Raw genomic sequence first — 18,518 nt, 5'->3', positions numbered from 1 at the left:
TGTAAGGTGATTTTTTTTGGAAAGGAATCATAGTTTTCCATTGATGGCATTAGAGTTTTATAGGAGCTCTCTAGGGAAAGTATTTACCTGAAACAAAACTTATAGCTTCCTATAAAAGTATCTCAGGTTCTTGATAAGAAATAAAATGACTTCAGCTGATTAAAAACTAGGAAAAGAAAATTTTGTCCATGAAAAGATTACATTTGGGATGAGTCCTCTTAAAACAGTTCTTTTCTTATAAGCATGAGAGACTGCTCTTCCATTGCTTAGTGCAATGGAACTGATGGCTGGACTTTAACATGCCCAGTTCTAACATGCATAACTGGACTGATCTGTGAGCTACTTGAAGAGAGAAGACCATCTGTTGTCATTGTTGTTGTTGTTGTCACAGAGCCCAGCATGGTGCCTGACACAAAGTCAATGGCTAGTATATATTTGCTGAATAAATGCCTGTCAACACCTTAGGGAAAATCCTGGAGAAGGGAGAGGTCATATTCCCTCTCTTCAAATTTATCACGGGTATTTACAACTGAAAATATTTTGACCAGTTTACAAATTTATACAGGAAATTTTATTTAAATGGAATGCTGTAGCTGCAGTCAGATGAGGTGGACAGTTTAAAAATGAACATGTCGAGTGACTGAAGGATAACTCTTTCTGAGGTACAAGATTTTCTTCCTCTACCCCATTCAGGATTTTTTAAAAAGTATCTCTGGCATCCATAAAAGAACAGGAGATGTCACACACTGCAGCTGGGTACCCAGGTGGTCTACTGATATTCAAAGGGGACTGTTCTGGCATGAATTCTAGGGCAGCATCACACAGCTGTCATGAGCTGTTCTGTGGCCAGAAGCAGCAGAAATTACTGATGTCTGAGAGGCAGTCGAATCGTCAGACATGAAACACCAATGTAAAATGTAAAATGCAAAATATATGACATAGATATCATTTAAAAAAAAATCACAGACCCTTTCAATCTACTTCTCAAAAATTTCACGTACATAAAATTATTTCACAGTTGAGACATATTTGTAGAATTAACTGAAATGTGGTAAGCACAGTTTTCAAAAATTCTACTTTCGTCTCAGTTAAATTTCCTTTAAAAGCACTGAAAATGCTTCCAAAACCTTTCATATTTATCACATTTGAAGACTGTTGATTATTGAAAGATAAAAAAGTGTGACTGTCTCACATATTATTTCTTGTGTACTTTTTTTTTCATGAATTATCTGCTTGAGACAATCTATGTTAATACAAAAGCAATACTTTTTTTTTTTTTTGTAAATATAAAAAACTTGATGCTAATTTTCTTAAGCAGAACCACCTTATATTACATAGAATTTTCAATATCCGGTAAACAGCTTCTTTGTTTTTTGCCTGCTATATTCATGCATGGAATTTAAGCAGAAGATGGAAGATTTGCAGTAATAAAAAGGACAATGCGTTGCTCTGTTATCTGAAGGGGAGTTGAGATGTGTCCTATTAAGATGTGTAATAATGACAGATCATAATTATCCTGATTCCGGGAAACAAAGTGGACATAATATGTGGTAATTCTGAAGGTCGTAAAATTCCAAGACAAAGTTATTGAGAGGCAAAAAGTGATACTAGAACATAAATGTTGGCATGTGTATATTAGAGGTATCTTCACTATGCATTTTAACAGTTGGGAATAGGTGTGTTTGAGAAAAGTGGGAGATAAAGTTAAAAAGACCCTATGTATAACCACAACCACCTTATCATACCTCTGATACACACTGGCTCGTATACATACTCTCTCAATTCCACTTCAAAATAGTTCTTCCACTTCAAGCCATATTCAGTAAAAGGACACCTTTTCATGCTTCTACTCTGTTTCCTTCTTCTCTCTCTTCCTTGTACCACCCCCTCACCCTGCAATGCCCAGGAGTCACTTGCTAAGTCTTAGGCAATTGAGAAAATAGACTAGGTTGGGAGACTTTTCTTAGAGAAACTCATTTCAGGATTAACAATGTGAAGTCCTTTAGAAAATAAGTAGGTATAAAAGGGTGCATTTTGAATTTTGGGCTTTCGGAAGGTTCATTTCTAAGTTAAGATGGAAAGTACATCATAAGGGAAAGTCCTTGATAACTGGATGTTTTAGAAACAAATTAATGGGATATATGAAATGATATAGATTTCATTCAAAAGTGTCTACATTTAATGCCAATGTGGAAACAAAATCTTCAAATTACTCAAATACATGATTATTTCTTGAAAAACTGTCTTAGAGAACAAAAGTACTTTTGTGGTTTCTTTTGTTATTCTAATATTCTTGACCTTTCTAAATTAGGGAAACTTCCAAATCTAAGGGGGAAAAAAACACATTGATTGCCTCTTAATAAGTTTTACGGTATCATCTCTCATACTTTCTCACGTTCAGAGAATGGTATTTGTACCATGTGCTTCTGATACAGCTTACATAGTTATCTTGCCTGAGTTGGAAAATATGATCTCTAAAAGTGGTTGTTTACTCTACATAAAGAGATTAATCTGAATGTTAAAAATATAGGAAGAAAACTTAGCTATTATCAACCTCATTTCTTCTTCTTTTACAATCTGAATTTTTTGAGGACTCTCAAGATTAAGTGACTTGTTCCAAATTCTACAGTTTGTTTTATTTCAAATTCAGAATCCAGCTTCCCAACTTCAAATCTGATGCTTCTCTTTTTCATAAAAATAGTAATTCTGATTTAAAAAGCATCAGATTAATTACTATACCCATCAAGGCTAACATTTAGAATCAAAAGAAAGATAAAGAGCTTCCCAGACAAGAAAGAACTAAAGTAGTTCATCACTACCAAACCGGAATTACAAGAAATGTTAAGGGGACTTCTTAAAGAAGAAGAAAATGATCAAAAATATGAATAATAAAAAGCACAGTATAGGAAATATAGTCGAAAATATTATAGTAATTATTATGGTGTCAGATGGGTACTAGTCTTATAGTGATGATCACTTTGTAAATTATATAGATGTCTAACCACTTTGCTGAAACCAATATAAAATAATATTGAACATCAACTGTAATTGAAAAATAACAGAAAACACCAGAAAAATAAAATGTCAATAACTACATATCTATTAACAATTACTTTAAATGTAAACGGATTAACTCCTCCGACCAAAAGACATAGGTTGGCTGAATGGATAAGAAAACAAGACATAGCGAATGCAGTCAGCAGTGATGTAATGACGAGGTGTAGAGCCACAGGAGAGAAAGAGTAATTAGGGGGATATTTTCATAAACTATCTAAATGGCTCATCAATGTACTACTTGAAACTAATAATAAAATAAAATTTTTAAAAAATCAAGAAAAAAAAAAAGAAAACAAGACTCTTACATATACTGCCCACAGGAAACTCACTTCAGATCAAAAGGTATACACAGACTGAAAGTAAAGGGTTGGAAAAAAATATTTTATGTAAATGAAAATAACAACAAAATATCTGGGGTACTAATACATATACCAGACAAATAAAAGGCAAGAGACAATGGTCTTCCCCCGAGACCCCTTCATCAAGCTGGATGTTCTGCCTCTGAGCTCTGCAGTTTGTCTCTTCTCCAGCTGATCCTAGTTCTTTCTTTTAGCATCCTGCCTTAGGGCCAGGTGCACACTGTACTTTCTATTGCACAGAAGCTCTTCATTCAGTGTAAAATAAACACTGTGTAAGCTAAAAAAAAAAATAAAACAAAAACAAACAAACAACAAAACAAAACAAAACCACTTCGTGGTATTTATTTGAATGAAAAAACAAACAGTAATTTGAAAAGATATATGCATCCATATGTTCACTGCAGCATTATTTACAATAGCCAAGATATGGAAGAAACCTAAATATCCATCAATAGATTAATGGATAAATAAGAATTTGTACTTATATATACAATGGAGCATTACTTCATCATAAAAAAAGAATGAAATCTTGCTATCTGCAACAACATGGATGGACTTAGAGGGTGTTATGCTAAGTGAAACAAGTCAGATAGAGAAAGACGAATGATATGATTTCTTTTATATGTGGAATCTAAGGAACAAAATAAATGAACAAACAAAATAGAATAACTTATAGGCAACAGAGAACATTTCAATGAGGCTGTTGCAGGGATGGGTGAAAAAGAGGAAGGGATTAAGAAGTACAAGTTGATAGTTAGAAAATAGTCATAGGAGTGTGAAGTATAACATAGAGAATATAGTCACTAATACTGTAATAACTGTATGGTGTCAGGTGGGTACTAGATTTACATGGGTGATCGCTTTATAAATTATGTAAGTATCTAATCAATATGTTATACACCTGAAACTAATGTAATATTGTATGCCAACTATGACTGAAAAATTTGTTTTTTAAAAAGCATCAAATAATCCAGTGCTGGATGAATCGAATCTGTGATCTCTGGCAACTCAGGTGAGCACTTAAACACAGCAGCTTAATTTATGAGTCTTTATCTTGAGATGTTATGATGAATTCAGAATATGACTCCAATGCTAGAGACTTCTTGAAGATCACATAAATCTCCCTAATTATATTCTGAAGTGAAAACTAGGCCAATAGTCAAACCAACATATTAAAGAAGACATCCCCCCGATCACAATGACTGAGGAATAACTAGCAAGTTTCACGCCAAGAATGAATAGAAAATGCAACCTGAAGCCCTTATATTTTCCCCTTATATCTATGCCTCTTGTGTTTGCATAAATCTATCAAAGATGATAGTGCCTTCAGGATCTTAATAAAGGCTCTTTTAGACTTTGTTTCAATTATGAGAATTAAAGGATTTCTCATCAGTCTACTTGAATATGTATAAACAAAGTGGAGAATTGTACTACTAATAGGGATTATTTGAAAGAAACAATAAATATAGAATAAAATATTTTGAAAATGAAGTCATCAGTATCTTGTTTCAGTTTTTCCTTTGCCAGAACTAAGAAAATAATAACTTTGCAAACATCAATTTAATAGTATATGTAAGTTCTATTTTTTTTACTATACGCGAATTATATCAATTTCATAAAGTGAAACTGTGATGGTGAAATTCAATTTTTTAAAGCAATTTTACATTTCATGAGATGATAAAATTCAATTTCATAAAGTGAAATGTGATACTTCTCAAAGAGAGAATGTGATCAGGGAGATAAGGCTCATATATAAGTAATATATATACACATAAATACACACATGAACATTTCACAAGATGACAAACTATATAGAATTGAGAGCTAAATGGGGTGGAGTTCTATAGGTAAGTAATAAATGCTATGAGTCAGTGAAAACTGAGGTCAATGAAGGCTAGCATAATTAAGATCTGTTTACCAGAGGATATGTGTGTGAGTTAGTTCTAATAGGGAGAACATTATAGATAAGGAAAAGCCTATACATTAATTTTTCATTTTAATTCTCCAAATTATGTCCTATGTCAAGCTATTACATTCTTCTTTATTTCTATTGCCATCACTCTGGTCATAGTCATTATCATCTCTTTCCTAGATTATTGCAGTAACCCCTTAATAAATCTCTAATATTTGCATTGGATTGCCTTAATCCTCACAACAACTCTCTGAGGTCAATTCTTCTAGTCTCTATTACCTGAAACTTAAAGCACAGAAAGATGAAGTAACTAAGTTCACACTGTTAGTAAGTGGCAGAACTAGGATATGATCTCAGGAACTAGAGCCTATACACTCATAACCATTATGCTATATGGCCTCCATGGTATGTTGTTGTTGTTGTTGTTAAGGCCACATTAAACAATTGTTTTGTTCCAGAGATAATATAAGGGTGGGGGTGGGATATAAAGATTAGTATAAAAACAAACAGCTGTATGAATTTGGCACAACAGCTATAAAATTAGAAACAATAGTAACACTAGAACTGAGATTGCTAAGTTGAAATTTATGAAGCTTATGAACCTTAATTAAAATGTCAGTGATGTAGGGGCCAAAAAACATGAAAAGAATAATGTATGTTAGTTAATTGTCTTCTAGCTGGGAGAAGAAAATCAAGGAGATAATCAAATGAGCAAAGGGCATTTTACATTTTGATTAATAACTTTCTCTATCATCAAAAGACTCATAAAAATATCTGGGAACAATGACAAATAACAAGCTAGCTTCAGTTCTCTATGGATAAAAGGACAGTTTGTATTTTATCATGGTCAAATTTACTTGAGAGAAATAATGTACAAATATTAATCTGTTAGAAGCCTAGAAAATAACAATCAGATATGCTCAATGATACAAAGTAATTTGAACATCAGGTGTCCATGCGGATGAGACATCATGTTTTATTCAGTTTATACTGTTTGTTCAGACACTGTAAAATAATTTGAGAACAAATTGTAGTGTTCTGATTGGAGACTAATTGGCTATTCTTTTAAACTCCTCACTATACCTCCTAGACATTGATTTCATAATTTCAAAAATGGTAAAATTCTCCAATATTTAAATAAAATGTTTATAAGAAGCAAAAATATGCTGCTAATTTATAGATGTTTGTTTCCCCAAACAACAATAAAAGTTAAGTAATATACAGATAACAATCTAGTTCTTCCCACATGAAATGTCAGGCACAGTGCTTGGTACACACAATCTCATTAGGATCTTAGGAAGTGGTTATTATTTCCCTTGTTTCCAATGGGAAAATTAAGACCTTGAAGACTTAAGTAATTTTCACAGCATATGTAGATAGTAAGCAGCAGTCACTAGAAAATTTCCATTTGCTTATTTCCAAGCCCAAGTTCTTAATGACTATGTCATACTCTTCCTTTATTTCTTTCTTTTCTTGTTTTCTCTGATCCTTCCAAAATATTTGTTGAAGGTGCACTAAGGGAAATTGTCATGGTAGTATTGGGGACTCCTCTCATTTTGAATTCTTTTCACTTTAATATTTAACCCTATTGTGTTCTGGGAACTGTTTCTATCTAAGTACGATCTAAGGTGACTATCTGGTCAATAGTTGGTCAATTAAATGTTTTGTTTTTATATTAACTGGGAATTCTCATGATCAGATATCACTCTAATTAATGCATAATGTTATATATTTCTAGTTTGATCTTTTCATTTTCATGTAAATTTTGAGAAGAGAGAGGTTTTACCTGGGAAATTCAATGTGACTGTATCCACACATTTTATGAGCACAGATGGCCATGAGAAAAGTATTCCCCTCATTCTAGTATTTAGTAGACTATGTCTCACAGTAAGACACAGGCCAATATTCACTGAGCCATAGAAAAGTTACCACTCCCTCTATTATCTCTCCTAAATATATTTAAGAACTGCCTCCATCTGTGAGATTCAAAGTCAGGGACAGGTTTTCCTTCTGTCTTGTAAATCAACAATGATAATGGCATTATGCCTATACATGTAAACACAAAATCTTATTGCAAGTTAGCAAGATAACCAAAAAAATCAGCACTTTCATATATCTTCCCCTTTGCCTATTTGTAGGGAAAGTAATGAGACCATTGGAATTCAACTTTTAAAAGACTTTAAATTAAATATTCTCTCTTCTGTGTGCATGTTTAGGGCATAGAAGCCATAAGCCTACAAACCAGGGTAGGGCCAAAAAGTGGCAGAATGGAAAAAGTTCCCTCACTTACACAACCCCAGTGCTAATCCATAATTGCAAAAAGGCAAATTGGGAACCATGAGGACAGTTGTCAATCACTAGTTTATATGCCACAGAGCTTACTGTACAGTTTGAATTTAGTGGGGTACAAACTTAACATTGTTTTTTGTTTTTTGTTTGTTTGTTTGTTTGTTTGTTTTTTATTCCAGTCACTGCTTCAGGTTCTGAAGAATATTTCCTTCTACTCCTAATTTCATTTGGGGCAGTGTCTATAGCATTCTGGTCACCTGCAATTATTAAAAATACTAGTAATATTCAGTTTAAAGCTTCGATTTTATAAGCAATACATAGCTCACATTCTCCTCTCTCTCCAGGTCCATGCTGTAGAAGTGCTTGGAATGGGTAATGGAAGTGCTTTCTGGGCTGCCTGTTCCCAGTGTGTAGAGTCAAACAAGAGGGCTAGAGCAATGGCAGTCTTATACCATGTTTTACGACGATGACCTATTATTGTCTCAGTATGGCTGTACTCGCTACCTGTGGCCTTTATCCATGTGATAGTCTTCTATACAAGGTTTCATTGTTTACTTAAAAGTTTCTCTGTTTCACTACCTATTTCTCTGTTGTTCAAGGGACTTTTGGAGAGGGGAACCTTAGTCTCTCTCTCTGACCCTGAAAGATTTCTTAGTTCCATGGTATATCTCCTTGCTCATCTCCCATGTTGCTAGTCCCAAAGCTCACTTTTTCTCTTGTATATTCCGTGATTTATAGAGTTTGGGAACAACTAATGTCTTCTATACTTGTTTCCAAAGACCACTCCCTCCCAGAGTTACTGCGTAACTAGACCTATTAATTCTGTTGGAAGAAGCTGTCCAATAAGCTCCAACTCACCTTCAGGATTCTCTAGACCAGAAGTGGTCCCCATTTTATTAGGGTCATGCTTTTCCCCACACTTGAGGCTTTCTCACATACTCACTCACTGTATTCTGTTGTGTTCCGATGGCAGCACTACGGTAGTCTGTTAATTTTCCTGCTCAGTAAATATCTAGCAGGGAGTGAAATGCTAGTCTCTCCTTCAATAACCTAGTTCTCTTTTATGACTGTGTGAAGAAAGAAGGAAACTCTTCACTCACGTCTAATCCATTGAAGAGGAGAGTAAGCACCACTAACACTGCATCCCTCACAATAAAGGGAAGATCTTAATTTCCTTTCAAGTATAACATGTCATATGCTATTTCTTCTGAATCTGGGTCTCTTTATTGAATGGCCTGATCATAGTACAATTCCTGACCCTGAGTACTTACCTAAATCATGTTGTTAAGAGATAGTATGAGTTTAGCTAAATCATTACTTTGATAAGACCTTAAAAATTAAGGTTATATTATTTAGCAACATTGTTTCTCATAAACCATCAATCATTTCTAATGTTTGTTTGTTTGTTGTGACCTCCAAAGAACTTCCTCAATTCCCGAGGCATGTCTAACAGTGGTTGCATGTCATTTTACTAAACTACTCTGCCTAGTTTGATCCTAAGAATATTTCCTTAAAAAATACAACTTAAAATGCCTCCAAAATATGTCTATTTAAATCTTATCATTCTGCCAGGGATGCCTTTTTTATGTTAATCTCTGTACTTAATTTTGAGTTGGCAGTTCTTCATTCAACCCACATGCGGTAACACCTACTGTGTAACAAGCATCATGCTTGGCTCTGGGATACAACTTTGACTAGATATATTCACTACCCTTTTAATGTCCACATTCTAGTTGGGGGGAAAAGTGCATAGCCAACAAATAAATTGCAGATTGTGATGAGCAATGAAGGAAATAAACAGGGTGTTACTAGAGAAAATAATGGGTGGGCCATGTTAAATATGGCAATTAGGAAGATCTCTGATGAGGTGGTATTTTAGCTGAGATGAGAAGTATGGGAAAGAAGCAGTAAGGTCAAGGGCAGACAAGATTGTATTCCAGGTATAGAGAAAGCATATGTTGAGGGTTTGGTGTGTGAAAGAGTATGCACTTTTTATTCTAGGAAATGGCAGAGGGCCAATATCACCAGTGTTTATTGACAGAAGGAAAGAATAATGTAGTGTTTTAGGGGTCCTGGTGAACGATTTTGCTTATATTCACACTGAAATGAGAAATCACTGAAGGATTTAAGCAGGAAAGTAAAATGAAATGATTAAAGTTTTAAAAGACCACTGATTTCTCAGTAGAAAAAAATTATAGTAGAGCAACAGTAAAAGCAGCAAGACAAGAGTTTGTTGCAACTGACAGACAAGAGATGTTGGTGATTAGGACCAGGATAGTGGCAGTAGAGACAGGGAGAGATGGATATACTCAGAATTATTTTATAGATAACACCACTAGGATTGAATATAAGAGATGAAAGAAAATGAAAAATCAGTGATGACCTCTAGATTCTTTTTTGTTTTTTATTTTTTGGATTGACTACCTGGGTGAATGGTGGCACCTTTCACCATTTACAGATGATTAAAAAAAAATACTGAAAGATAATAAGACCTGGCTGACAAATTAGGGATGAATCAACAATTCCACTTCAGACATGTTTATGCAGATGTCGCTGAAATATGTAAAAAGAAGAATAAAGTAGAAGTTTGGATTCACAAGTCTGAATCCCAGTGGAGAGGTTTGGGCTGAGATGTCACTGTTGAGGTTGTGAACATTCAGATCATATGTAAAGTAATAAGAACAAAGAAGTCCACCTAGCTAATAAATAAGGAAAGATGAAGGCCAGCATTTAAACAGAAATTTACAGTGAAAACATATGAACAGTAAAGTAGTAGGAAAGAAAGCAAGAGAATCCAAGAAAGGAGTCTACTAGATATTCATTAAGGGAAAAATTTGTGATTTCCACCATGGCAATTTGTGGGGGCGGGGGCTGTAGAGATAAACAACATTTCACAATGAGTAGAAAAATGGATGAAAATTGAAGTAAGGAAACAACATATATCAGTACAACTTTTATGTTAATTTATAATGAGGGAAAACATAAAAATGAGATATTTTGAATGGGAATATGAACCAAGGGATAATGTTTTTGTTGTGTTTTATAATTTTGAAAATTTGTTTATTTTTAATGTATTTGAAAGGTAAGAGAGTATGTGGAAATACACATAATCTAGTAATGAGGGAAACCATTGTTGTTTCAGGAGAAGATCAAAGAGAGGACCAAACCAGCGAAGTCCTTAAGATAGACTTAGGGATATGATCTAGACTGACATACAAATATTGATTTGTCTTTGCTTGGAAAAAGATCAACTTCCTCTATGTTAATAGTAAGGAAAAAATGTAAAGATTTGTTTAATTACAAGAAGGTTTATAGATTTCATGCTAGAAAGATGAGAAAGTTGCCAATTAATTAAACACTTTGGTTATATAAGAATGAAATATCTGTCTTTTGAGGTGAATTGTGGATTCCATTCTTCTTTTATATTGCTCCATCATTTCAGTGTTGTCTTGGAACATCTCTTTTGTTAGCATTATACTGTTTAGTTGATTAGAAAATGAGAAAGAATAGATTGTATATATAATATGCAAACCATCATCGATATATATAACTTGTTATTTAGCATCTTTAATCTTCTGATAAAAATGAGTGTCTCTTACTACTACCAAGCCCAATAGCAGCCCTATTCTAGGATGAATATTATTTGAGGGACCAATTAGAGAAAATTTTTTCTTTAAACATAAGCAACTCTCCTTAAAATAAGAACAATGTTAGTTACAGTATATAACCAATTCCTTCCAATTGCATATAGCAATAACTATGATTTTTATTTATTGGGATAAAAACGGTAGCACATATGTAATATATTATGTGTATATAATAAATTTATATGAGTGTGTTTAGTATATGTAGATATAAATCATATCTGTATAACATTTATGTAATATATAGACACCATTTCTATCTATATAAAACATACATACACACATACTATTAGTATAACCTATAGCTGTACTGTAGAATTTTATAGAAATGAATGTTTTATGGGTGCTTAATATGTCACTTCAACTACACAGTATATCTGGGATACCTAGCAATATACAGCATATCTTCCAAGATTTTATCATTTTTAAGGAGTAATAGTGAAGTAAATAATTGCTTACAATAGTATAGTCAATTCTTCATAACAGCATGCTTAAAGTACAAATGTTACACAGTACTAAATCCAAACACTAAAAATAAATTATCTTTGAAATGGGCTTCGAAGGATGTGTAAATGTTGAGCAAATGTACAAGGGTCTTAGCACATTTTAATATCAATAATAACATATCCAAAGCCCGGATATACAGGGGAGAGAGACAACTGGGAATTGTCATTTAAAATTACAGATGGATGCAGTATCACAGATTGATTTTTCTTCAAATCAAATTATTAGTTATAGACTATAATGCCTAACATGTACAAACTCATTCATTCACAGCAGATTTTGGATACCAATTATCTTCTAAACAGCAATTAACTACCAGAAATTGAAAATTAAGTAGTCTAGTAATGGCACATAAAAATAATTACATCTTACTTCCATAATTATAATGCTACAATGTTTAAATGTATAGTTCTTTCAAATTAGAATCCTTTTCCAAATCTAAGTATACTAGTCCTAAATTTTGCTTTCGCCTGATGTTTGCTTGAACCACACACGATCTGAAGATTTGGTCTTAGTTAGCTTCAGCTGCTTCTCAGACAATATTGCTGCATTATCTACAATGATTATTATACAACAATTTCTCCTTTTTCCAGATTTGGCAATGCGGAGGCTCATTGGAGATTGTGACTTGCTCCCATGTTGGTCACGTTTTCCGGAAAGCAACTCCATACACTTTTCCTGGTGGCACTGGTCATGTCATCAACAAGAACAACAGGAGGCTGGCAGAAGTTTGGATGGATGAATTTAAAGATTTCTTTTATATCATATCCCCAGGTAAACAATTCTAATATTTTTCCTTCTCTACAGGGAAAATAAAATTTTAAACATGCTTTAGAAGTGTTTCATTATTGCTACTATTCTACTAGTTTAAATATAATGTGGTTTATCACCATAATGTAGCAAAAAAAAAAAAAATCATGTTTGAGAAAGTTGTACTGTAAAGTCAATTTTCACCTAAAATAAGAAAAACTGTACTGATCTCAATGCTTAAATATTCCTTTTTCTTTGTTTCTTTCCTGGCACAAGTATTAAGGTAGAAAAATGGAGGAAACAATACACAATACACAACAAAACAATCCAAATTTAATTAGCATATGTCAGGTCAATTAAAAAAAAAACATATTTTAAAGAAAAGTAAGCCTCTATTTCCTTGTTTCACAAATAAATCTGGCTAAGTTGGTAAAAAAAATTATGATAATGTTTAAACAGAGATGTTTTCTACTGCCCTTTTTAAAAAAATATCTGAGTGGAAAAAGATTACATGATCTACAACAACAAGATGGAAAATTATGCAGAAATTAAAATTTTTATTTTTAAAGACTATTTAATGACATAAATTACTCATCAATAGATATGTGAAAGTGCATAATATGAGAAAATAAAATGTTATCCTACCTTAGCTGCAGAAAAAAATAGATATGGAAACATGAAAGTAAATGTAGGCTAGCTATCACTGCGTGTTGGGATCATGAGTTATTTTATGCTTTTCCTTACATTTCTCTGTATTTTCTAAATTTTTATAACACATTTATATTTAAAAATTATTTGAAAAGAATTTTTAAATAAAATAAATTTTAATAAAGTAGTAAAAAATTTCTTTAAAGAATTTAAAATGTCATTTAAAAAGAAAAAAACTGTGAGAAAATCCCTTTGCTGGTGGCATGATCGTGATTTTATTCTTTATAATTTTATAGTATTTCTCCAACAGCCATATTACTTATTTTAAAAAAAATCTCTGAGACATTACATTATTTTTTAAGGAAAAAAAATGAAATGTTATGAGAAGATACAAACAGGAGCAAGACACAGGATTGCCTTAAGATCTCAGAGTCTAGACAAAGAGACCAAAGCATAAATTAATATAACTGTAATTCAACTGCATTGGTAGAATATATTTTAATGTTTTATTTTTGATAGTTAATGTGTATGTCTTATGGTCACAACGACATTATTACGTAACCCATAAAAAACAAAAATCCATGCACACATTCTATATTCTACATTTTAACCTATTATATGACTTAGAAAAGGGTGTTTGAGTTCTAAATGGCATACTCTGATTTCTGAAAGTTTCTATGAGGCTGTGAAAACTCTTTTTATAGATGAAGAAGGGAATGAACGATATGAACTTTCTTAAGATCTAGCATTACTGCTTAGAAAAGAAAAATGAAAGGAAAGCATGTATAAATGTGTGATTAGGGAAGGACTTTTTCGAAACATTTTCAAGCCTCTTCTAAGTCAAGAAGCTGTTGCCAGTCACATTATTTCACACGCAGATGTATTTCCCTTTACAGTGGAAACTCAGTCCAGATGTTCATAGAGTTGAGTTCAGCAAGAGTACGTAAAATTCACAGCAAGGCAGTGACATTTATACAACCTTTTCATTTTCTTTTGATAATATTTTTTGAATTCAAGTCATTATTTGTAAACTCAAATATTAAGAAAAGAGTAATAGAAGAAAGAAATGTACATGTGATTGTATGCAACTTACTTTTAGAAATATAAGTAATTGAAATAATTAAAACCATCTGTGTTATATTCACCCATGATGAATATTATTTGTAAAAAGTGATGTTGGTCTTTTCTATAATTTTCCATTGAGTGAAAACAGCAGATAAACAGTGGAACCATTTCTCAAACGGTAATGAAATGACAAACTTTAGAGTTAAAGGCTTATAAAGAACACCTGCTATCTGGAACTAATGACTCTATATTGCTCAATGGGGATTGTTTATATATTCTGGAAACTGTAGTTTTTACATTACAATAAATATCATTGGGAAAGTTATTGTTCTTATAAAAATGGGCTCATTTAAATCCAAAAAGGTACTTTGGAAAGCAGAGAAAGGATATTTGGGGAATATGCTAAAAACATTTAGGAATTTCCTAAAGGGCATTTATGCTTATATATGTCTCAGAGACAGCATTGCTGAGCATGGAACCTGCCTGCTGTAGTGTGAACAAAGAGAGAAAACCAAAAACATAAAACATGAAATTGCTTCTCAGTGGAAAAAGAAGGGAAGAAACCCAAAAACTACCATTGGATGTCTAAAAAAAATTCTAGCCCTAGACAGTTTTTGAATCATTCAAAAACAGATAAAGTGGATTGTATTGAGGTAATCAGGAATCTGTCTAGCTTCTTCAGACTGGATAACGATTTTAGTCATTACTGATGGTTTCTGTTACTCTTAAAATAAAAATATTGGATTTCTTTTCTACTGTCTATAATTGTTTTTGCTTTTTTTCTTCATCTTGATAACAGGTAAGTTTATAAAGAGAGAAAGTGGTATTGGGGAAGATTGGAGGCATACATGCATGCATATTCATACTGAGAATTATACACACAAATATTTATGAAGAACTCTAAAAGTTTCTATTGAACTCTGTTTAATTGTCCTGAACTGCAGTAATAGTCTGGTTAAGGAAATTATGTTACTTTCTAGAAGCACCTCAAGGTATCTTTTAATTTTTCCAAGATGCTTTGTGAAGAGACTCCCATTTTTTTCACGAGAACTTCTAAACTAAATTTTATTCTTCACCTATGTAGTTACTAAAGTTTTAAGTACTGAGCCTTTATGATTTATGAAATTTTTAAGTATGGAGCCTTTATGAATTGAATTCTGACAACATTGCTTCCTTTCAATATGCTTTATGAAATACTTACCCACTTTATTGGTTGACTTCAGGAATGCTACGGTCCGTCTCCAACTGGGCATTCTTCCTCTCTAGAAAGTGTATTTCCTGTAGTTTTTGACACTATGGCTAATCCATTATCAATCTGTATCTTGTTGTTTCATTTTTATTATTATCTCTATATCCAAAGTAGTTCAGAGACTTGTATTTCCAGTGCTTAGTATCTTTTCTATTGCTGTGTAATCCTTGAAAAAAATAAGGGCCGAATAATTAAAAAGATGAATAAATGACTAAATGAATGAATGAATTTTAAAAAGGAGCCACTTTTATTTCTTATTTTCTATTGAATTCTTCATGGATGTCTGGTCTGTATTGGGAAATCTCTTCACAATTGTTGCAGCAAATCAGAAGCCTTTGTCCCACCTCTCTGATCCAATTCCTGGTTAAGGATCCACTGACAAAAGAGAGGTAAATAAAGGTCCTCTTCATATATCTGGAATGTGATTCCTCTCATTTTGCCATCAGAGAAGAAGGTTCCATTGGCTTATCCATGTGCTTAGGGTTTTATGATTCTACCATAGTCATAGACACACACAGTAATATAATCTTCCCTTCTAGGACTAATATAAAATCTAACAGGCACAATTTAGGCAAGTAATCTCATTCTCTAATAAAGCAGCATAATGCAAGAGCCCATAAACTTAAAATAAGATTACTTTTCTACACATTGATTTTGATTTTTCTCAAGACTCCCATTAATTTATAGTCAAAATGGATGTATAAAAAAACTGAAGGTTTGAATTAATTTTATCTGATTTTTAAAAAATATTTACTATATGTCCTAATTGTCTTGGCCAGTGCTCGTTAGCCATTGGCCATGTTGGTAGAGTTGGCAGGGTCTAATCCTGCCTTCTAAATGTGTATATGGATGAAATGTAGAAATACATTGAAATGATGCTGAAGAGTACATTTTCAACATTTGTCTTATTCACTTTTCGATTGTCTTTTCAAGGATGCACATACCATAATATCATAGATATTTAAAGCCTGTAGCCTCTTCAAGCCTGAGGCAGTTTTTACTAGTAATTGGGCTGTTTCAGCTTAAGCCAATCCAATTGTCATTGCAAATCTTTTGACGTGATGTGATGTAAGCAGACACCACTCTTCACAGAACAACCCATTATAAATGGTAACATTCTTTTCCTATTGGTAACAGGTAAAAAGCTTAAGAACTTTGTAGTCACACTAACCATATATTTGAAATGCTGACTGTTCTAAAAATATTAATTTTCTTTCTTTGGAGAGGGAGATTTCTGTGTATCAATTCACATGGAGAATAGAAGCAGCTGTTCTTACATAAACTCCAGTTGCTCTTCTTCTTTTTCTTAATGGACAGCTTGTGCTCTTTTTTTTAGCAAAAACAAATTGATAATAAAATTGAAAGACCCCCAAAACATACTTTTAAAGATGTTTATACATAACTAGGAAAACGGCTTATTTTCCTTTGGCAATGTTGTAGTATTTCGATCTGTGTTCCAGGTAAACAAAAAACGCACATTTAGAGAAGGATCTTTGAACTTATTTTGAAAGTTAACTCTCTATTTGTTAACCTTTTAAAAAAGCTTTAGAAAAATCAGCTCATTAAAGGTAGACTTTTTTAAAAAACATTTTTAAAAATAAAGTAGCCTTTATTAGCAGCATCTCTGCATCTTTATTAACATTAAAGGCTTGTAATCATTTCTATCTCTTGAAATTTGTGTCTATAAAATACAGATGTTTTGCAGTGTGTTGATTTTTTTAAAGCTACAATATTTAATAATCAGCTCTTTGAGTGTAGGGCCTAATTTCTTTTATAAGTCATAGAAATGTAGTTCCAGGATGATGTCATAAGCACAGGTTTTGATGTTCCCAGCAGAAATTTGTAGCATGCACTTTTTTTTTTAACAATTCAGGAATACCAGTTTTTGGTTGAGTTAACATGAATTCATCTGAAGAGAGTTAAGTGCTTCCTAAAGTAAAGTACATTTTTACCTATGAATTTTGAATATTTATTATTTAATTAATTCTTTTTCATTATCGCCAACCATGGTATCACTGAATGAATACAATACTAGAAGGGAAATTCTAAATCATTTTAATATGCTATATTGTATAATGCATGATTCATTTATCTGTGTGATACTTTGAAATGTTAACTGTTGAAATAAAGGATGCTAACTATATTCAATATTTTTGGTATAGTAGACAGACAACTGCTTTTCCTTGCTACAGTCAAACACTTTTGAATTCTTTAAGGCATCATGTCAATTTTGTTGTTAATGTTTTTATTGGTATTTTATGGGTGTTTATTCGTATTTTTAGATCTGTGATATGTATCTGCACTATGCGATACCAACACAGATAAGATGTTGCCTTTGCCTTTAAAGAGTGAATTGTCCACATTATCACAATTAAATAGTTTAAATGAAAAATAAGATTAAGTGCTTAGTAATACGGAACACATTGTCGAGAATTACAAGCGGTATTTATGTGAACTGCCTACATTTTCCTTGATTCCTACTTCTCACTCATAAGCTTCAAAATCAGATGAATCTCTATTCTGCTTTTAAGTTCTCTCAAATCCATTCAATTATCATTCTCATACTCTTCTTGCATCTCCATAACCTCCTGATCAGTCTGATGGGTGTCTTCACCTCATAACTTATGCATGTTTTACCCACTCTTACAGTGCTGCCGGACAACCTTCCTAAAAGTAAATCTCATTTGCTCTTTCACTTACCTAACAACCCTTTAATGACTTAACACACAGTCAGAAGTCCATGTGATCTGGTCCTTGCCCAGTTTTCCAGCCTTTTGTCCTACACTTTTAACCACAGCATTCCATATAACAACCATGTGGAACTATAATCAAGTCCAAAACTTTGACGTGCGCTCTTCTACTTTTCGGTTTTTGCCTATGTCTAAAACAATATTTGACATGTTAATGGATGTTGCCACCTCTGCATGAAATAACATCATCTACTTACATTTATCATTCATGTATCAGACTTGATATAATTTCCACAAGAACTCCAATGGCTCCCCATATTTCTCCCGTTGTAGGATTTACGCATTGTTAAA

General features: G+C 32.7%; 1 protein-coding gene across 4 annotated transcripts in view; it reads left to right on the top strand.

Moving 5' to 3' along the window:
* GALNT13 (polypeptide N-acetylgalactosaminyltransferase 13) overlaps positions 1 to 18,518 on the top strand; it is a 448,686-nt gene that overhangs the window by 301,595 nt on the left and 128,573 nt on the right. For all 4 annotated transcript variants that reach the window (XM_011359276.1, XM_011359287.1, XM_023528655.1 and 1 more), the window contains one exon: positions 12,359 to 12,539. In XM_011359276.1, the coding sequence (XP_011357578.1) occupies positions 12,359 to 12,539 (181 nt within the window). The remainder of the gene's footprint in view (positions 1 to 12,358; positions 12,540 to 18,518) is intronic.

Source organism: Pteropus vampyrus, unplaced genomic scaffold (assembly GCF_000151845.1).
Source record: "Pteropus vampyrus isolate Shadow unplaced genomic scaffold, Pvam_2.0 Scaffold2, whole genome shotgun sequence".
Lineage (NCBI taxonomy): Eukaryota > Metazoa > Chordata > Mammalia > Chiroptera > Pteropodidae > Pteropus > Pteropus vampyrus.
Note: the sequence above shows the minus strand (reverse complement) of the source record. Positions and strands in the feature narration are given on the sequence as shown.